At 40.1% G+C, this 22,810-nt stretch overlaps 1 protein-coding gene across 1 annotated transcript in view; it reads left to right on the forward strand.

The window, feature by feature from the left end:
- Positions 1-22,810, forward strand: part of CUX1 (cut-like homeobox 1) — a 208,358-nt gene that overhangs the window by 94,457 nt on the left and 91,091 nt on the right. Inside the window, 4 exon segments of the mRNA XM_009319326.1 lie at positions 4,267-4,404; positions 7,865-7,988; positions 9,961-10,037; positions 10,848-10,914. Of these exon segments, the coding sequence (XP_009317601.1) occupies positions 4,267-4,404; positions 7,865-7,988; positions 9,961-10,037; positions 10,848-10,914 (406 nt within the window).

Consider the following 22,810-nt stretch of genomic DNA (forward strand, 5'->3'; position numbering starts at 1 on the left):
GGGGGGGGTGTGTGTGTGTGTAATTGGCCACAGTGCTCCGTAAGTTGTACATTTAAACAATGACATAGTTTTTCCACTTCGTTTGGCAAATTTTCCTCCCGCAGCCCATCCCTCCGTCCGTCTCCCTGCGTTAGCTGGCAGGTTCAAACGGCAGTGGGAAGGAAGCCGGTCCGCTCGGGAGGCAGCTCCTCGCAACAAAAACAGCTACGGCCAGGGGGTTTTAAACATTAACTTCCCAGACCGAGCCTATTTTCCTTGAGCTGAGGTGGGCTCTTCCCCCCCGCTTCTTAAATAACGAGGGTGGTCCCAGCATACTCTATATCAAGACAGCTTTTCATCAGTTGCTCATCAGCATGCTAATTGCTGTATGACTAATTATGCCCTGAATTCCAGTTGATTTTCTTAATGAGACAGCTGGGTTAATTATGTAATCGTATGATTACATTAGCCTAGAGTGCCCTGGCGAAAAGTAACGCAGGCAGGAGTGTGATGTCATTGCACGAGCAGCGCTCACAAGGGGGTGCATTCATTTCTGCCTAATGACAGGGGAGGGCAACGGTACCCACAGTGCTCTTTGTGTAAACAGTTATATTGAATTATTGAGATCTGTGTCTTTTTCCAGCTCGCAGAATGAGGGAGGAATGGGGTTTTTTTAAACAAAACTCACTTTGGAAATTCAGCCGGTCATCGATAGTCCTGTTTTACCTCCTGGGTTGAGGTTGGGTTTGGTCTGAGCAGCGTGGGGTTGCGGGTGGTGAGGTGCTGTCTCTAGCTAGTCACGTAATGCGCTGTTTTGGCGAGATCCGTCTTTGTGGTCCTTCTAAAATTGTTCCTAAAATATGTAGTTTACATGCATACGCAGCAGCAAAAAAAAATTGGTTCTCTTGCGCTGCTGTTCCAAAAAAGATTTATCATCAGGGCATCTGTGTGGTGTGAGAATAGTCTGAGAGGTGTTACTGTGGCTGCGTTGCACTAGCTTGTTTGATGTGAAGTATTAACTGCTATAAAAATAATGTTACATTTGTAACCTTAATTTTTTTTCACGTCTGTGTTCACTGAGACATGTCCATCCACCTCCTTTATGAGGACAGACGCTCACCTGCAAGGGGACCGGTGTGGTGTGTCACAGTGGTGAGCACGGGGTCGTGCTCAGGGAGCTGCTTGTGAAACGGTACCGAAAGGGCAATTCATTGGGAAGTAAAGGCAGGAACAGGATTTGCAGATACTGGTTTTAAAATATAGCAGTTATTATTTCTCATATGGTAGCGTGGAGGAAGCTACCATTGGGATCGGATCCAGACATGCCGGGCTGCGTACAAACATATGATGCAAAGGGCTTCTTTGTGGGTATAGTGTGCAACAAGTGGATTAAGAAAGTAGAACGCAGTAGGAAGCGATAGAAAAAAATATACTAAATTTAGTATAAAAATAGATGTCTTAATTTACTCTTGGGCAATAATGATCTTGCTAAACACTTTTTAAAGTTCTGGATGAGCAGATGCCTTTTACCAATTTTCTCATTTCTTATTTATCTTGTGCCTAGCAGGAATTCTGAACTTTTGCAAGCTAGAGAAGAGTGAAACCAAGACAATAATTTGTGATGAGTTTTCCACGTTTAAGTGTTAAGTGAGGTGATTTTTCTCTTTTACAGATTACAGAATAGGCACTTCCTTCTTTGCCTCTCTCCATAAGCTAGTACCAGTTGATTTTTTTGAAATGTGTGTGCCTGTTGTTTGTGTAATGAATCGAAAGTTTTGGTCCATTGCTTGTTTAAAAATTCAGTGACCTCCTGTTAAATGACATGAAACATACTTTGTAAGTCTGGTTAATATAAAAAGGTATGCTTTTTCATGCATGCGTATGTTGGGAAAAGGAGAGTATTTTTATTTATTTTTAAATCCGCTCCACTCAGGTAAGAAAAAAGTTGTTCTGACTGTAAGGTTTATACTTGTTTCAGATTAATTGGTGTTTATAAATACTTCAGAAATCATGGGGTTTTAGGTTTTTTGAGATTAAAGAACATGTTGGGGCTTGCCGTGAGAAATGAAGCATTTGTGTCTCTGCCCAAAATGTCTTGGTCATTTTATTGTCATGCAATTATTATTTTTCTTTAATGCAGTTTATAAAAATTAAGAGGTGCTTCAGCCATGGGTTTTTTCTACGTGTCCTTAAGCAGTATTTAGTGGCTGCAGGCCATTAGTCCTTCAAATGGGCTCTAGTGAAGTTTGAAGTTTAATGCACAGAGACTGTTTTTACATTTTGTTTGTTCTGCCACTGTTTTGCTACTTGAACATTAACCTTTAATAGAGCTAAATTAAATATACATGTCCTGATGAATAATTATGAGATTGCAAGCATTTTCATTTTGTACATAAAGCTTCTCGGGGATTGCAAATTTGACTAAAGGTTTGGTCATTATTCGCTTTATAATGCCCATGTTATTTTTGTCTGCTAATTCTTTACTGATTTAAATATAAAAAGCCCTGTGTATTTGGAGCAAAATACCTCTTGTGGGTGTCCTGGCTTTTTACAATGGGCATGTTAAAACGAGGGGGGAAGAAGTGCACCCACAATTTTCTAAAGTTCAATTTCTTTCATTGTGGCATTTTAACACTCTTTTATAGAAATATCATAGCTGAAGCGTAAGATCCCTGCCTGATATGTTTGGCGGTTCCTGTAACAATTTAAGACGCAGATAGATTGAGACAATCCAGCCTTTCTTTATGTTCAGCAGATGAATGTCCTGGGCTAGCTCTTTTGGAGGAATGCTGAGCTGCAGAAGTGTGACAAAACGGTCATTCCAGATAAAGGTCGGCAGACCTACATGGGAGAAGGGTGGTGTTGTGACAGCCCGTACCTTAATTGGACCGTACATAAATATTGCAGGGCCTTTAACTCGTGCTACTGCTGTGACTTAAACTTTATATTTAATTCCTTACCTGTACCCCCTGTCTCTGCCACAATAACATTTTAAGTTTGATTTATTATAAATATTTTAATACAGATAATAATAACAACGAAAAGTATTTGGCCTAAAAAGCATAAATGAAAAAGCTATGTAGTCATAAACTATGTATGTACAGAGAACAGATGACAAGCAACCTAGATTTTGTATTATGAACAGGGTAATGCTATAAGCTGTTGAAGAACCGAAGTAACAAAATGCAGCAGGCTGCTACTTATAATGTCTCTGAGCTCAACATAACCCAGTACTATTCTTTTATAAACTATGAAACAACACTGGCATATTGAAAAAACATACAGGCTCATGCTTAATGTGTTAACAGAGGTACAATAGACTTATTATGTGTTTCCAGAGGCTGAGGGTGGTCTGAAAAATTAATGACTGTGGTGGTTGAAAATTAAGTGAACTCCCTAATATATACTGTTGTTGATCCACTGAGTTTGGTGTTTAGCATTCCTCAACAGGAGACTAAATCTTTGCAGCCATTTCATGGGAGATGCTGGCGCCCATAACAGAAATGTATTCAATAATCTTTTATAAGTCCATCGGACTCCAGCGTTTTCCTATTCTGACTGGGAAGAAGTCCCAGAATAAATCACACGTGTGCATGTCAGGTGTGTGCTAAGGACTCACTTTACCAGAAGGGGACGAACATCAGAGAATTCATACTGAGAAGGACATTCAAAATAATTTCTATTCGATTAGTAGTACAAGAAAAAGAGGGAACAAGAGTCACAAAACCCAAAGTTCATAGAATTAATTACATCCACACAGTAATTCTGATTATTATCGATCTGTCAGTTAGAAAAAGTATAGCTTGGATCTCCATGATCAAATGACCTTTTTGAGCTCAGCTATGCAGAAGGGCACAGTTTAACTTCAGAAATTCACTCCTGCAGAAGCAGAGGTACATGAGGGACACCAGCTGTCAGCGAGCTGTGCAGTTTGACTGCTTGTTACCCAAAAATTCTCATTTTGCAAACAAAAATTTTAAACTTAAGACTCTGACATGGCTTCATATGATGACTGTCTGCACCCAGGGACACTGCCCTGTGCATTAACGCCAGGATGAAGAAGGCACACCCCAGTTTAAAGGCTAGCATAGATAGCATGAACTATCTCTGTTTTTTGAAGTTTGCAGTATATGAGGTGAGGAACATACAGGAATAATAACACAAAGTAGAGCCTTACTGGCGCTTAAAATGGATATTAATGGAGAAAAAAGGACACGTGCTCTAAACTGTGTGAGTCGCAGAAGTGTTCCTGTTATCTTACATTCTATTTTACTGTTTCTTTTTCAGATCCAGTTCCAGCCTTGGATTTAGGACAGCAGCTTCAGCTGAAGGTTCAACGTATGCACGATATTGAAACAGAGAACCAGAAACTTAGGGAAACTCTAGAGGAATACAACAAAGAATTCGCCGAGGTGAAAAATCAGGGTAGGTTGCAAATGTATTCGTTTATCAGCTTTTAATGCATACTGAAATTTGAAGACTGGGATTAAATTCAGTTTTATTTCTTACGGGTAGGGTTGACAGTAGCATTGAAATTCAGTAAAGAAAGTGTAACAGTCTACTATAGCCACTTCTGTATTTATGTGTATAGGTATGACTTTGGGTAGACTCTTTGGATTTCTTTAAAAGTTTTGTCTTCTGTAGCACCAAGTCAGAGAATGGAGCTGTTATTCTGCATATTTGGTTGTAGCCTTCTGCGCTACCTGAAAATTGCACCCCTGACTGAAGTTATATGTAGGCGTCTTGTGAGAGATGGTGCTACTGCTGACATCAAGCTGCATGTACACGTGGGTGCGTCTAGCACATACCTTTTACACAGACACACACAAAAATCCAGTATTTTTTACACACGTACAAATCTGTACAAAATGGAACTTTTTCTGTACTCTGTTTTTCCTTGTCTAAATCTGAAATGTGTTACTGGAGTACATTCAGCATACATACTTTATATTTACTCTAGAGACTATCCGTAGAGCAATGTAAATACAAGCTAATACTGTTTAATTATTTAAGTAAGTTTTAATGAGACCAGAGTACATGAAAATACATGAAAATCTCAATGAGATTTAAAGCCTGTTGTGTTTAAGACTGTTCAAGTTTTTTTGTGATTCAGAAGAAAGTTTCCTGCACCAGGAAACAAAATTTGCTCAGTTGTACACCTGCTTGCCGATACATGGGACTTTTCATTTCCATGTTTAATACACAGTTCTGGGTGGTGGCAAGGTAAATTTTCTAGACATTTGGGAAAATGTGTGTGGTGTGTTTCTGGGGTTTTTTTTTATACTGTGGAACTGTTGCACCCACGTGGGTAACATTTGAAAGCTACATTAGCAACTAAGTTGGTTCTGTTACATCTCATTTTCAGCAGAAGGAGCATGTATGCAGTTACATATTTTGTTTTAACATAGAGGGTGTGACCTATGGAGAGGACAGGTATCGGCATGCAAGGATTCAGGCTGGACTGCAAAAGATGTCATGTTGGAGCTGTAATGCTCTAAGCCCAAGAGTATTTTTGCTGGAAATGTACAATAATTGCTGTTCACTGTGCAGAGTTTTCCTGAGGCTGCGCATCCTGTACATCCAGCATGACACAGGGGTTCATCCCAGAAAGTGGAAAAGATCTCGACTTTCAGAGTTTTTTGCTGCAACCACTCATAAACTGGCATTTTTTATTTCCCCTGGTGCACTAACTTCCTTTCTGTTTTGCCACTGTAGTCTTTGCATTGTTTTTCACTCCAGCGTAATAGTTTTACACTCTATTTCAAACAGGGATTAATAAGATATCCAGGGAAAAGCCTGTTGTTAGCGAAGGGTGCTTTGATCACTTAATCTCTTTGTTTGGAGGGCTGTGTAAGAGCTATACGGTTCCTGTAAGAACTTCTTCCAAAACTGGTATAAATGGCAGTGGCTAACAAGCTTTAGCTGACGTGAACAGTAAAGAAGGCACTTAGTTCTTTGAGCAATGTAAAGGTTTAAACTGTGCTTGTCCAACACATGTATTGTTAGGTGCCTAAAGGTAGAAACAGATTTTGTCACAAAAGTCATAATTTTTTCCCATATTTTGCGCTTCTTGCATTCATTTTTGTAGTTTTGTTTCCTTTTAAAATGAAACATTAAAACTTTGTCAAGATGCGACTATATGCATTTCCATGCGACTGTTTAACTCTGTGCTTCTCCATATACCTGAATACTTCTGCAGATTTGTGCTTTTCCATATACCTGAATACTTCTGCAGATTTAGGTCTGAAAATACCTGGAGCAAAGGTGTCTCCACTACAAAGAGTACATCCTTTGTACGTATGAATGAGCATCCTTTTGTCTGTGTGAAGGAGCATCCTTTGCTTATTCAGGAAAAGATCAGAATTTGTATTACTTCACGGGTCTCAGAGACGAATTTCCCTTTGCTTTTTTAAAAAAAAAAAAAAAGTGACATGTCCTTTTCACAGCCTGTTACTCAGTAATGAGCCTCATCTGATTTTTGCATGGCTAGCAAAATCCTGCTCCTTCATTCAACAGTAGCTGGTTTGCTGGCAATCATTTTTACCACCCTTACCTCCCTTTTTTGTGGCCGCAGTGGCCCAAGCTGCCTTTCGTATAGTTCCCAGACAGCGGACCTTGTCACCAGCTATCTATTGTCTGGCTTTACAGTTCTCTAGTCAAGTCTAAAAGTCTAGACTTTGAAAGGATTGTGCATGGTTTTGCGTGATACTAATGAGTTTTTTTTCCCCCAAGTCTGTAGGCTTTACTTTTCATAGTAGAGTTTGTCTTTCTATGATGCTTCTGCAGAATGAGAAACTTTTTATGTCCAAAGGTATTTTTTTCCTAAAGCATTGTTAATGGCATCTGTTAATAAGCTGATGTCTTTAAACCACCGCATCTCTATGTAAGTACATTGAAATGTATTGCTAGCTGCGAGTCTTCTGGCAGTCTAACGCTTTTTCCAAATTCCATTATTGTTACAAAGCATACTCTGGTGAATGTCCTGCTTTTCCTCTTATGAGCCCTGTAAGGATTCAGCCCTTCCCTGTGGGTGGGATCAAAGGGCTTTCACATCGGAACAAATCAGGGCACGTAACAAGATGCTGTCCATCAGAGGCTGTGCCGTAACTCTGCAGGTTTATGCATCTTCTGTCATCCATTACTGGGCACAGTAAATGCAAGATAGCTTATTTATCTAGGAGAAGGGTTTCTGCAAGTTCCCTGGAAGGCTACAAGTGCAATCAGAAAGTTACAATAGTTAATGCTTGTGCGTAAAACCCAGTGTCGATGACAAGGCAGTTAGAGCAACTAGAATATGAAGGGCTCCAGCGTGTCTGTTGAATCTGATCTACTGTTAGTACAGCAGTTAAATCTTAACTGCCATACTTTTCATCGGTTGTGAAGCAGAACATAGCTGTATCCAATACGTGTTCAATTAGTGTTAGATTGCATCTGTGCATGAACCATAGTAAAACTGCCTCTTTTTACATGAGCACAGTTATGTGAATTAACTGTCCTATGTGTAAATGCATGCTTAAACCTACACTGGGACTTTATTAATCTCCACTCAGCAGCGAGCTAATTTGAGACTAGTCAATAAGGTGATATTATATTTTACAATTGATTTTTTTTTTCCCCTTCTTTTTTTTTAAAGTCATGTTAGAGGAACCTTCTTCGCTCTGCTTTCCAGCAAACTCCATTGATCCTTCTCAACCTAAACACTTAAAGTTCAATTTAACATTTAGGGAGTAAAAGGTCTCCAAAGGGACTCATATCCATTGATTTTGTGTCAGAGTTGAAGAGCTAAAGTTTAAAACACACTGAGCCTACAGGGTAAAGAAAGCCTTGTGTTGTGGAACCACGTGGAGCTGTGTAAACTCATTCATCCCCTATTGTTTTCTTGTAGAGGTTACAATAAAAGCACTTAAAGAGAAAATCCGAGAATATGAACAGACCTTGAAGAACCAAGCGGAGAACATAGCCCTTGAAAAAGAACAAAAGTTACAAAATGATTTCGCGGAGAAGGAGAGGTGAGTGTGCATGTGTGTGTCTGTAGGTACTGTAGAGGAGGAGAGATGTATTTTTCTGTTTAATCTTCCCAGCCAGGACTTTCTCTTCAGTGTACTGAGACAGCTCATATATTGAGTGATTCTGGTGATTTATGTGTTTGACACAGAATCATTTGATACTCAACTTTGCACAGAAAAACAATTGTGAAAGTGTGGAAGTAAAACAAGGACAGATCGGTTCTTCACGGTAGTGTTGTGTGTGGGGTGTCATGTTCAGAAGGGTGCAAACCTGCTTTTATTCTTCGCTAGCTGTATTGTCCTCCGTGACACTAATCTTTCTCCATTAGCCGACAGTGTAATTCAGTCCGCTGTGTCCGCTTTGTGTGTCACAGTACCATTGTACAATCTGTACAACCCTGAGCTGTTTAAGATGAAACACTGTACCCAAGAGCCTGGGTAAAAGATGCATCACCCCTGCTCCTATGGTAATGTCTAAGGGAGAGGATGTGTTCCTGAATTATCCTGAAAAGGTTTGCATATTCCTACATGTCAAAATTAAGAAGTATTTTAATTATTTATTATTGATTTTTGCGAGCATCTTGGATGCATTTCTAGTCTTTTGCAAATGAGCGGGGAATGTTTGAATCTTATAGGTTAGTGGGCAAACAAATCGGGCAGGACAAGACCAAGGGTCTTAAGAGGGAGTTCTTTCAGGCTGTGTTCCCTACCCTGAGAATTTATTTCTCCCATGGAGCAATAACACTGAAGCTATAATATGTTCAACTTTGTGTGGAAGCCCTTCAGTTTACATGAGCTTTGTAGTTGGTGGGTTCGTTGTTTAAATTCAGGTCTGAGTGGGAAGAATCTACCGGTGAATGCAGAGCTTTTTTTAATTTGTCAATATCCGTAGTTACTTTTTGATAAGTAGCATGTAAGCGGTGGCTTTTACAAGTGCAATTTAGATATGCTTAAAAATAAAATAAAATGGCAGGTCATGGAATGCAAATAAAAGTGTGTAAAAGAGAGGTTTTGAGTTCTCAAAGTATATAATTTGGTATGAAGGGAACTGACGCATGTTTCTCGCTATAAATAATTATTAACCTGGTCAGTGGTGTTGGAGAATAAATTTATGCACCCTATGGAGCGCAAGTAGGATGCTGGTAGTTTCATAAGCCATTTCACAATTCTGAAATCTGCAGAATATCTTAAAAGCAATGTCGTAAAAAGCAGCGACTCCTGGAAGATGTTGGAGCAACTCCCTTTCAAAGATGGGTTTTATAACTCCTGTAGTCTAGCCTTTAGCAAAGAGTGTAGTAACTGCGTGGTCAGATGATGTTAAAACATGTATAACTGACGCAAACAGGAAAATATTGCCTGTGGACATAAGAAATGTGAGCATATTAAAGGTTTGCTCATGTTATATAGAAAATATCAATGTGAGATTTGTTTTGAAATATGTGTGTTTTTTTAAAGAGTAGCTAATAATATTACTGCATTTGGCATCCATTACAGCTATGATGAAACAGCTGCCGCATCTATTCACTATATCAGTTATGGCAACAAATTTCTTCATTATGACAGTAAAATGGAAATGCATCATTCTTCTTGTACTAACTTTGTACAACAGAGGGTGCTTGGTGACAATTTTCTTAATGTGTGTGACATTTCCAAAACAAATTATGCTCAAGAAAACCTTCCACTAAAGTTGTCATTTATATAGCAGTCAACTCTTGTATAATGTTCACAGCTTATGTTATGAGGTGGCTACACTGTTAAAATTTTAATATAAGTGGGACTGCAAAGTATGAACAGTATTGCAATGTGACATGATTTATGGGTCCCATTGAAGCACCTTGTAGTCTGTGTGGTGTTGTCAGTTGTCTGATTACAGTTGAGACATTTAATCACTCTTATCTTCCAAATTTGCAAAATACAAATAAGTTGTTTAACATGATTACGAGCTCTGTTCTCACCTCTTCTCTTCCCTTTATAGAAAATTGCAGGAGACACAGATGTCGACAGCCTCGAAGCTGGAAGAAGCCGAACACAAAGTTCAAGCTTTGCAAACAGGTTTGGCATCGCTATTCTGACCTATACCAATGATCAGGCTGGAGGTGAGAGGATAGAGATCACAAATGTATCAGGACTGTGTGTGAACCAGCTGTTGCAAGTGCAGAGAGATCCAACAGAGCTTGAACGTGCTTTGTGAATCGGAGCTTCTTTTGGTCTTCACCCCTTAAAGTGAACACTTGTGTTGCAGCCAGTCTATTGGTAAATACGGTGGACAAGCCCGAGCATGAAGCACGTACAGCATTAAAGCATCGCTGCAATTAAAGCAGGCTGTGGAACTTTTCATCCATGTTGTGTTTTGCTCTGGTTTCACACATTTCTGAACTATGATAAATACATGTATGATCTGGGTTCTGTCTGAACCCAGTTTCTACCAGGTGTCTTGCCTGTTGCTATGACTTGCTTGCCATTAATCTTCATATCTGCATACTTAGAGATTCCAGGTCTGGACACATTTGGTTCTGTTTACTATGAGAACACAAGAAATTTTATTCCCTCAATTACTGCAATAAATATTTCAAATGAATAAGCAGTTTAGCCAGCTTAATAAGAAATTAATAATGTCTAGCTTTGTTAAGCAGAAACTGGGAATTTTTGCAATGTAAAAGAAATACCGTAAGAGATTGTGAAAAATCATAAGCTATGTTTTTTCTAAGTCATAATGGTTTGCCTAGGTAGAAAGATAAAGCAAAGAATTTTTCATCAGGAGGTGTACAGCTTTATTTATGGCTGGATAAAAGAAAAAGGAGTAGTCTTTTTGCTTTTCACTGCTGTTACAGTGCTGTAATGCTTCATGTTTATGCCTTTTAGCCTTGGAAAAAACCAGAACAGAACTATTTGATCTGAAAACAAAATACGATGAAGAAACTACCGCAAAGTAAGATTTCACTGTTTTCTTTCTACGTCTTCCTTCAGGGTATCACTGCTTTTTTGGTTTGCATCTGTCTGTTGGAGACAGACGAGATGGAAGAGGTTCAGGAGTCCAAATTGGTTGGAAAACATGGTCATAATTTGGCCTCCTATAGAGAGGTTATTAGTCTTCATATTTCCTTCCACCCAGCAAGACACTTTTCTTGGCACACGTGCTGCTGCATTCCTGGTTTCATTCTCAGGTGCTGCATCTACTATATATCTCTTATACTATGAGTATCTCATATTTTATTTAGAAATAGGGTGATTTCAGAAATAAGATATTTACTGTGATCTTCCAATCTTGATGAAAATAAAATTTAGTTTAGTAAAGGATTTCTATTTCACTGTTAGGCACCCTGGTTCTTTCTGCTTTTGGGGTAGCAGTCATCACTGTCAAATTCACCCCAAATGACAGAGTAGCATTTTTGGCAGATTTTTCTTGTTTTCAAGTAGAACGTGAGGGTAGTCTCAAAAATATATACCCTTGTCTTCTTAATGGCTACTGTTTTCAATTATCCCCTGGTTTTATTAACAATCAGTGCAGGAAACAACAAAAGAGAGACAGACTTCTGCTGTTTTTCTTTGAACCCTTCATATTTAAGGAAAGTTAGTAATGAGAAGGAATTCTCATGATCAGCAGTATTAAGCCCAAAGAGCCATTTCTGTGTCTGGAAATGGGATGGGAAAGAAGCAGCCATTTCAGATGGGTGTTCCTGGCCTGGTAAGGGCAGGGGCTGGAAGCCGCACGTGACATCCCTGCGCCCACTACCCACGTCCTGCAGAGCCCCAGCTTCACCTCCGCTTCCAAATAGGCAGGTGATCGGGTTAACAGAGGGGAAAACCCTTGCTCCTGCCCTTACCACCCATTCTGGTACAGGAGAAATGGTAAGGGAAGGCTGTGGGCAGTCTCTGTGTTGGGGCAAGAGAAACTATAGCCTAGGCTTGATGGAAGGAATGACATGGTCTTGTTTTTGTCTGTTGGTAAGTGCTTTCTGGTATGGCTCTTGGTAGTCTAGATAATACAGATTTTTCAAAACTGGTCAAATTGGCAACGAGTTTTAATTTCTTAGCGTGTGGTTCTGCGAGCGTTGAGGAGCTGATTCCCCACTGAGTACATGGGAACCTGGAGCTTACAAAATTCAGTCCATAGTAGTTAAGAATCAGCGCTTGGAGTTGAAACACCCTTTACATCATTCAGGATAATCTTTGAGGTAAATTTTGGGTTTGCTCTGTAAGTCCAGTTTCCTTTGAGTTCCATATAAGGTGATCAAAAGTATTTTTGTTCCCTTATTGATTTTCATCCTTCTCTAAGAGACGCATACTAATGATGTTTCTGACGGAGCCTTAAATTACTGCAGATTGCCTTTATTCTTTTTTCTGCACGTAACTGATGCTGGCAGCTCTGTTGCTGTTATTTTGTTTTGCAGTTGCTTCTGCGGGAACAATCAGAGATCAGGGCTCAGTGGTTGTAGGCACTGAACCTACTAACCCCTCCCCCTTTTTAATGTTTTTATTTGCAGAGTGATTGCTTCATTTTTTAATACTATTTCCCTAAGTACTGTAATTTATCTTATACTGAGCAAAAGATGTACTCTAAAACGTTTGTTTGCGTTTCTAATGCGTTTCATTCTTTCAGAGAGATTTCACATGAAATATTTTCACATGATCTTGAATATGATTCTTACCTAATATATATAGAATTACATAAAATTAGTAGCATCTGCAGTAACAAGAAGTTTATTGTGTGCTGTAGCAGAATGATTGTGAAGGCTGGGTCTGGGATATAGTGATCATGGAGCTGAATCCTGAAGCAGACATTAAGCATGTACTTTATCTCCCAAACTAATGTACTGTGAAAACAAACTTGTAGGACCTAATAACAGCAGAAATATTTTATCATTGTTTTGGATAGTTATGGCAGGAATAGTTCTTGCATAACAACAGTCATCTGTGGCATTTGTAGCCCAAATTTTGCAATATGGAAATCTAGAAAAACATGAAAAGGGAACTGAATGTAGACAGTGAAATTGAGTCATCTATTTTAATTGTAAAAGCTGGGAGAAATGTTGAAAACACACCAATAAAAACGGTGAAAGACAGTTTGATTCTTTTCTAAAAAGAAACCCTCTTTTGATCTAAGTCTGAAAAGCTACTTGTATTGCCAATTTTAATTTTATGTTTTAAAAACATGTGATTTTTATCTCAGGCCAGAATTGTTAGTTTTACAGACGCTTATTTGATGCAGATGAATTGGATGCAGATGAATTTTTTCCTTCAGGAAAAAAAAGATAATTGTCAATTTTTTAAAGCTAACACTGCTTTTAAGATTTTCGGGTTTGGAATAAAGCTGTCTTTCAACTGTTTGTAACTTTGAAAATCTTTCAAACAAAAAAAAAGAAAAGAAATACACAGTAAGAAGTCTTCAATATCGGCATTAAGGAGTCTGGATTTTGTCCTAGCAACTGGTTGTTGTGATCCTAAAGTTGGAAATCATTATGTCAACTTGTTTGTTTATCTTTTCCAAATGTCCCCGTTCAAAGTACTATGTGCAAAGTGAGGTACGGAGGTACTGCCCGAGCTTGATGCTAGCAAGGCATCTTCAAATGAGATCAGTTGCTGAAATTAAAATCTTCAGTCAGATTAGCTTCTGTCATCCTAGTCTATAAAAATCCCCTGTTCCCTTTGCCAGCGAGCAGGTAACGTGCGTACAGCGGGAGCGGAGGTGCTGCCTGTGCCCCTTCCCCTGGCCCCTGCATCACGCAGATACCCCGCGTGGCAGGGTGCTGAAGGTGTTAATGACGAGAAGAAGTTTATTGTGTGCAGTCATTGCAGTCTGTCAGCTGGAATATCAGAAGCTGAATTTGACAAGATGGCAGCAGCAAAGTTTTCCATGTGTAGGCTTGAAGTAAAATGTAATTAGCCTTTATGTGCAGAACAAGGATCCATTGATGAATACAGCTGGTCTTTGTTTTCTTCTGTCATTGAGTGTGGGAGGTAAAAGTGTTCTTCTTCATGTTTATTAATACAAGATTCCTTAGACAAATGGCAAGCACAGTTTAATATTTGTTGGAACACAGAGGGGCTTGCCAAAACAGTTGTTGTGTAAGAGGATTTCAAGGTTTTCAGATTATAATCATCTCTGGGTTAAATAAATGAATGATTACTCTGCCTTTTTCAATTAAAGAGGCACATCCTCTCTTGAGGCCTGATGCTGATTTTGTTTGCTGTCCCACACGTTTCTATCAGCAAACCTGGATTTAACCAACACTAATGAGCTTGGTCTGGAGATTCTATCAGAGCTGGAAGTGAAGAGCAAACTCAGACTTGAATTTCAGGAAAATTAAAGAATGTTGGGTGTTTTTTTTTCCTAGCGCAACAGACTTTTTTTTCTTCCTCTTCTGTAGAAAAAGAAACATTCTTGTATGCGTTTCCTTTGTTTTCTGGGGACAAACTGTTCTCCTTGCTAACATTGCTCTTTCACTTCTGGTTCACTGCAGAGTCCGAGCAAGTGTTTGGGATTCCCAGCTGAGCTGTTAATGCTCCCAGCCAGAATGGTCGAATTCCAGTTTTAGATCAATTCCAGAGCCACCTCTTTGCTCCGACCCCTCCTCTCCCCCAGCCTAAATTAATTCTAATTGGAAAAGGATCTTTGGTTCTAGCACATACAGTAGGCTTGTTACATTACTGTTAACATGTGGGTTGAGGCTCCCTGCCTTTGATGGAAGAAAATATCAAATTTCACTGAAATGCTTCATTTTCACCAGTAAATATTAAGTAGTCTTGTGAGGCTTTTAGGTACTGTCCCCGCTTCTGCAATAAAAAGCCTTCATAAACAACACAAAGCAAAAGATGGTTAAGGTTGTCAGTCAAAGCAGCTCTGCTACCAGTTTTGTTACCTCTATCGTTTTCTGAAAGATGCAGACTTTTTGTGCTTCTAAAAGTAGCGTACGCATAGAAAATGCAGTGGAGGAGGAGGTTTTCATATTTACTAAAGGATTCCTCCTAAAACAACTATTTTCAATAACTTGTAGAAAAATATTTTGCCTTCCAGTATATGAAGCAGAGAATTGTTGCCCTTTTATAGATTCGACTGATTATTATCTTTTTTGGCACTACAGCTAAGGATGACACAGGAGGGCATACTGGTGTAGCGTCATTAAGACTGTACACTGGTGCAATATTGCAAATTACCCCACTGTATAGATCCAGCCGACTTATTTTAATCCTGGACTGCATTTTAATGAAAACTAAATCTGGAAATGAATAGAGTGTGGTTGATGAAAGTGCAGTCTGTGAGCTGGCAGTCCCCGCTTTATGATAAAGGAGAGTTTTTCATTGGTTTTGGGCCTGAATCGGTAAACTTGACTCACAAGATTTCAATATCAGTATTTAATACTTCTTTTCTTGCAGTGGTCATAGACCTCTGTCAGCGAGGCTGGAGATACCGGGGTGGGCACTGTGCACATATCTCTTATACAGGCCGTCTCTGCCCTAAAGAGCTTACAGCATGATATCATGACAATGTAAAAGATGTTAATGAAACAAATAGGTAGAAGCTCAGGAGTGGGAGAACAAAGTAATGCCTATTTTCATCCCTATATCCTGCTTGAAAATAAATCCTCGAGTAATCTGCACAAAGTCAGAGGTGGGTGACAGATGGGGAGTGCTGGGGCAGAGGCAGGCGATGGTGTCAGACAGGCAGGAGGGCTGCCAGGGAGGGACAGCAGGCAGGTAAACAGCTCCTCGTGTTACCTGCACGCAAGCGCAAGGCACTCAAGTCTCCAGTTGTGGGGAAAGGAAAAGGTTTCATGGATTATACGCCAAAAATACAGTAACAGAAGGGGATGCCTGTGTTTTTTGGCTGTTTGGGTGAAGGGTGCTCCTCTTCCTTATCCATTACCGAATAGACCTGTTCTTCAGGCGTCAGTCCAGAATAAAATTGTAAGGGTGTGCCTTTCTGCATGGAAGGAGTGTAGGATTGGGTAGAGGACAGAGGACCAGTAGTTTTAGAGAATTCATGAAGAATTATTTCTGCCTGAAGTTATGTGATGGAATTGGAGTTCAGGTATTCATGTGAAATCTTCTGTTACCTGTTAGATTGGGGCAAATCTCAGTTAACTTGGACTTCAGGGGAATCATTCCCAATATATAGTGAGAATTGAATTTGGCCTATGAATTATTTACTTTAATTTTTTTTAACAAATCTTTCTTGTTTAAGTGCTGGCTGGTACCAATATATCACTTCTCAAATGTTTGTAGTCTTCCGTTTTGACGGTGCTCAGGGTCAAGCTGAATAAAAAATAAAGTCGTGCTCCCTCCAGCATCACATAATTACTGTGATAGATGGTCTCACATGCTGCTTCCCCCCATTGAGCATGAAATACTGTAGTTAGGGTGGTTGTGTTGTACATGACATGAAATAGCTTCTATTTGCTGTGCCTTTAAGGTCTTGAAGTTTCCTATTTCCTGTTCTTTTGATGAGTCATTAACTTCGAATGCTCATCTCTGGAATTATTGCTGTATTAAAGTGATTTCCCTAAAAACAGGAGATGGAGAACTTCATAGGCCATGTCTCTTACAGCTTTTTCTCTTCTTAAATTTCCTAGTCATACCGCCATCAGTGAAACCCCAGGAGTAGTGATAATGGGGGGGATGAGAAACCAGGAAAGATGTTACAGAGAACTAATTTTTTTTTAAAGAAAAAAAAGGGAAGAAAAATTGAATGTCTTACATCTTACAGAAAGCTCTGTCTGCATTTTACAATTAGAGATGTTTGTTAAAAGTTTTAACTGTGCCTTAACGCAAAACTCAACAGGCCGAAAGTCACTATGTAACATTAATATTTTGCTTAAAAACCTAGAGATGAAGATGAATGAAAATACTTTGGAGATCTGCTTCTTATTTTGATCTAAAGCTCTTGTGTGAAATAGGGCTTGAAAGCCCATGTGCAAACCAGCCTTTTTTGTCAAATTTCTGGTTCAGCCTGCAGTCAAACCAGAAAAGTTACAAGATAGTATGCTGTGGGGAGTGAATTACAGTGTTACCGTAAAACACCTGCCTTTGTGAAATACTGAGTGCTTGCTTTGAAATGTTGTCATTAGCCTTTACTTTTGAGTAGGGAAACTGAGGCATGATGAGTAAGTATAATACTCAAAGCCAACAAGTCTGGTCTTGGCTGGAGTCTAGAAGAATGCAGAGGGTTTTGTTTTTTGTTTTTTTTTTTTTAATTTCTAAGGGTACATTTCTGAGAACTCCATATAAATGGAGCATTTAGAGTTTGTAGGAGCCAGTGCTGTAGCTGGGCTGTATCGTCTCTTTTGTTAGACTTGTAATGCTTGCAATTACTTAATGTAACTTTTTGACAGCATAGAAGTGCCCTAGGTCCTTTCCGTTTTTTTTTGTTTGTTTTTTAACCTCAAGCAAAACCGTTCAGTTCCTTTTGCTAGTATAGCCTAAAAGCTGGTGTTATTTAACAAAGTAGAAAAAAATAGCCTTGGGGTATTCCAGCATATTTTAGTCATCACCCTGTTATCTATAACCTTGGGTTGACATGAGATCCTTAGATGGAAATCTTTAAATAAATGCAAAGTACTGCATCAAAGGGTCTTATGCTACTGTGCCAGCCATGCTGTTGGTCATCCTGACCATGGCTGCAACTGTGGCTCCTTCCTGGGCATGAAACCACATGGAAGAGGCTGCAGCGTCCTTGGTGCATGGGTCTGTATGAAATCACAAGGGGTAGAAGCGTCCCTGTCCTGTCCTCACTTGCTCTTGCTGGAGCCCAACTCTTCAGGCTATTGCAAGCTGCCTCAGTCCACTGAGCAGAGGGACCACAAGCATGTTCCTGCAGTCCCAGCCTGCCAGCAGGAACTGGCTTTCTCTGTGAGTCTGACAAAAGGGCAGTCCAATTTTTTAAGCCATCTTGCCACTGTAGCTCATTTTATCTGTAACAGCTGAACTCTTGTAAGGTGCCTGGGAGGGCTTTGTGAGGAAGAAGAGGAGCGGGTTACAGGGAAGGAGCACCCTTCTCACAAAGGCACATCTGCTTCTGAGCATGGACAAGGTCCTTGGGCCTCTGAGCCCCAGTCAGCTGAACTTGGTTTTCATGCAGCCCTTTCATGTATGTCTACAAATTATAATAGTCTCATTTTTTTGAATGCAAAGTAGCAAAGCAACAGAGTTATTTTGGTACAGTACCACTTCCTTGTGAGGTCTTGTCTGTGAAAGCAAGGAGGGCACGTGGTTCTGCCGTGGCTCCTTCAGCACAGCTACTGCTGGGCTAGGATCATGGGGAAAGCAATCAGGATAAATCCTTGAATCATCAGAAACAAATGGTTCATCTGTTTTCAGTCGGGACCTGCCATATAGTATGCAAGGTTACCTATTTCCAATCACAAAGCAAAGCTCTCCATCAGGCTCTAACTTAAACTGGCAGTTACTGCAGTAGTCGTCTCTACCTAGCCACGCAGTTAACGTCTAGGCTTTCTTTACTGGCATTTACTTGAAACTCTCCTCGAGCTCTACAGATGGATTCCAGCTGCTTTTCCCACTCCCACGCGACAGCGGTGCAGGTGAAAAAATGAGTCACGTAGTGTGTGTTGTGCTCCCTCATTTAATGGAAAGACATGGATGTTCTGAACAAGAATGGAAGTTCAGGAAACTTTGTAAGGTCCCAAAGCACCAAAACTCTGTATCCTGAAAAACAGTCTCTTTCTTCTGCCTTTATCTTCTTTCTCTTTGGAAAGCCGCGTGTTTGCCATGAGAGCTGGCGGACCTGCTCTCCCATGTACCTCGTCGTTTCATATGGACAGCTTTCACATTCGTCCGGTGCTTTATTTTGATTTTTTTGTTTGCCTCTTCCAAGAACAGGAAGGTGTGTACTGTCGCTGTCAGTGGCTATATCTGGCACAGCCTTCATGAAAGTATCCCTGTGCTGTTTCCTCATCAGACGGGTTTGTCAGCGTCTCATTGAATGTATACCTAAATGTGTCTGATCCCATCCCTGACTTAAAATGTTACTATGACGCCACAGCTATAAGCCACCTTACTACAGAAACAGGGACATCATCCTGTCTGCAGTTGCTTTAAAAATAAAAAGTATTTCTGTTTTGTATTATCTATATTAGTACTGTTGACGTCTAATGTTCCAGTACTGGGAACTTTGGGCTATTCATGTTACTCAGGGTAAAGGCTACAGAATGAAATCCTATAGCTGCATCACTATACAGGTCATCCCTGCTGCCTTCGCGAGGGCTTTGAAACTTATGGCAATTATTTCTCCTGCCCACCCACATGTTAATCTTTGAATTCCATTTTAACCCTTGTCCTCGATGCCTATGATGGAAGCAGAGCAGGGGGAGAAGCGCCTGTGTTGGCATTAGGTGCAGGAGTCACCCTCAGCGCCTGCACCTCTGCATCTGCCCCATGCCCTGGTCGCAGGAGAAAAAGGGATTTTGGTCTGCAGACTTTAGCAGTTTGGGCAGTGATGCAGCATAGGATGCTTATAGGAACCATCTCATGAAGTGGCCCAGAAACAGTGGCATTTCCAGTAAATCAAAGACTTCTCTGAGAAGCAGGTGCAGCTTGAAGCAGGTCAGTGTGCAGATTGGCCGTGCTGCATGTGGATGTCAGAGGAGCGTGTCCTGTCTGGTTCAGCCCCGTCTAATCATCCCGGAGACATCACTTAATGGGACCTAAGAAATATTGTCTCATTTACATATCCTCCGATCTCAATTAAAAGACAATAACGCCATGTGGGATTGCAGTTTTGTATGCCAGAGAAAATACCGGGTATGATGAAATTGAATCTCATTATCTTGATGAAATTTTTAGAAAATATGTTTCAATGAATAAGTTTTTAAAAGTAATATCTTTGAATAAGAAACTAAGAATCCCAAACATATGAGAAGCTAGGAACCAGAACTGAGCACTAATTCAGGGATTTGAAAGAGAAGGATGTTGGCCAGCTCGTGGAGCAGAAGGGATAAGGCAGTATGATGCAGACACTAAAACCAAGGAAAAAAAATAGACAACATGCAGGCCTGTTAATAACTTCAGTGGCATTCACATAAAGCATTAAATAAACAAATGCATTGACAATCCTGTAAACCTGATATTATTAACCCTTAGCATTTATGTAGTGTGTTTCTGCAGGGGCAGGTCATAGCAAAGGCTATGATTTTGTGGCTGTGACAGCCTTTCCTCCCTTTTTTTTAACATGTTGAGAAACTGAATCACAGGGAGGTTGGTCAGGGATGCGGAGGGCAATCAGTACTACAGCAAGGATCAAAACTGAGAAATCAAGTAACTGGATATAAGATAAGGCTATTTCTTCCCTTATTTTGCTTAGATAACAGCTTCTTGATGCCCAGAATAAACCCTAGCTGATTGAATCTTGCTTGCAAGTTTTAAAGGCCTGTTAGTAATGAGTTTTGAACAAAAAATAAATTTGACTGAAGCACTGCCTTAGGGTTACTAATTTTTTGTAGCAGTTTTTCAGTGGCTTGTGATAGGTGATCTTTGGTTACTTGTGATCACTGACTATACCACCTGTCTTCATTCCTTCCCTCAAACTAACGAACTTTCAACTGAATAGTGTATTTTTTTCCTCCCCCCAGTACAGTTTTTTATTTATTTGTGAGGGGTTTTAGGCTAGCCTGGACTTGATTTGTTTTGTGCTGGCTACCAGGCATAAATCTCTTCAGTTCCTTGTGGACTGCACCCACTAGATGGTAAACCTGCCCTCCCTCCCTCCTTCTGGATGAACTCATGTGGTTGAACCACTCGTAACTTGGATTGCTGGGTTGAAGTCAGTCTGATTTCCAAGTACACTAACAAGCATATATATTCCTATTTATATATGTGGAAAAAAAATACAGAGGGAGTGCCACGGCAACTTTTGTCCAATGGCTTACATTTTCTTCCTTTTCCTTCCTTTGAGTCAAAATTCAGCACTGGGAAAAGTGGATCTTTCTATTACGGTTGGTGCTAGGCAGAGTTGCAGGGGAGGATTGTGAAACAGGTAACTTTCTTTGCATGTTTTCCTCAAGAAATTGTATTTACTGATGTTTCATTTCCTGTGTATTTCCCCATTGATGGTATGTGGATTATTAACCTGCCTGAATACAGTGGTTACATCAGACAGATAACCTGAAGGGCACATACGGCTTTCATAAAAATATAACACCCATTTCCATCCTTGTGAACAGTGTCATCTACCAGTTGGGTTGCCATAAATTGCTGTGAAATGCACACAGCCTTAACCAGTAGTGAGGAGCGCATAACTTAACCATGGAGTAACGAACCATCTTAATAAATCTAAATTCACTCTTTGCTGGAGACACTTCAGGGAAAGTGGGAACAATTTCTACAGCCTGTTATCCCATGTGGTCACGGTAATGTAAAGGGTAAGTAGAGTTGTTCTGCGGAGAGATTCCTGTACCCTGCTCTGTGTTTCACCCTCTATGTTTGGGAATCTCTGTCTCATGTAAAACAAATAAAAAGCACTGCCAAGCAGCTGGTTTTGCAGCCAGAGTGCCCAGCATCCTTGTTCAGGGCCATCATTAAAAGATTTCATGAAACAGCCTTAAAAATGAAAAGTTTCCTTTCTGAGAGAGGGAGAGATAATTGAACTCATTGATTTGTTTCACGGTTTGTTTGCCCTTTCATTCCCTTCCTGAGGTGCTGTTTGTTGAGGAATGTCTCCAATTGCCAGAAAGACAGTGGGGTGTCTAATATTTCCCCGCCAGCTCTCCTTTCAGCCAGAGCAGAGTACTGTGGCAAGCCTACGATATGAATTTTTAATGCAGAACTTTATAACATAGCCCTTGCAGCACGGCTGCACTACTCTCTTGAGCTTTCAGATTTAATGCTCTGATGAACAGAGCACAGACTTGGGGCATTCGACAGCAGTCAGAATTAACCCCTATGTTACCGAGTGTGTAGCAGTTAATTTCCCTGTAGATTCATACAGACATGGGGGGAAAGATTCCAGATACTCCTGCATTGGAAAAGTATCAGAATAACTTGGAATTTGACTCCCGAAATTATCTGTGATATATTTTCCCTCTTTTGCTAATAACAGGAATTTTTAAGACCCTGGGCTCAAGAATGATGCAGTCATTCTGTATTGGATAAAACAACACGGTCTTGTCCACTGTCTGATCTCTGATAATGACCCATGCTGGTATGCTAGATGTCCAAAAAGGGGGGAAAAAAAAATTAGCTCTGTAATGCATCATTGTAGATTAATTTGCCATAGGAATCCAGATCATATCATTTAGTTGTGTATGCCGTGAATCATGATAGTTTATCTGCAGGGATTTTGCTCTGTTTGGAATATGATCTTAACTACGTGTGGGTGTTCTTATTAGTCCATCATCTTATTTACCTAGCAAGAAGTGTAGAGCCCAGCAGTGTAGATACGTAGTCCAAATTACTACTCTTCAGGGCATTAGCACGTGTTTGTCAGTGTTGAATTTCATCTGTCGTAAAGCTGCCTATTCACCTGGCTTGTTTCAGTGTCTGGACTTTTTACTCTTCTGCAGTCTTGATAATAATAACTCTGCTTTACTGCAGTTAGTGCCACTGTACCGTTCATTGGCTTTTCTAAATCATCCCTTTACTTATTAAACAATACCAGTCCTAACGTATTATCTGGAGGAATATTGCTCTCAAAATCCTTTAAAGTCCGGCTGTGTAGTCTTTGGGTTTTCCGTAGCTGGTTCTTTTTGGTAGTAGAGCATGTCACAGCCGGGACTGGCCTTGTCGGGGATCTTGGCAGGATTTCGTCAAGAGAAAAATGCGGCATTTGGAGGTTTAACTTTGATAATGGAGAAGGAGTGTGATGTATTTAAATTGTG

This window comes from Pygoscelis adeliae, unplaced genomic scaffold, assembly GCF_000699105.1.
Source record: "Pygoscelis adeliae isolate BGI_AS28 unplaced genomic scaffold, ASM69910v1 Scaffold282, whole genome shotgun sequence".
Classification (NCBI taxonomy): Eukaryota; Metazoa; Chordata; class Aves; order Sphenisciformes; family Spheniscidae; genus Pygoscelis; species Pygoscelis adeliae.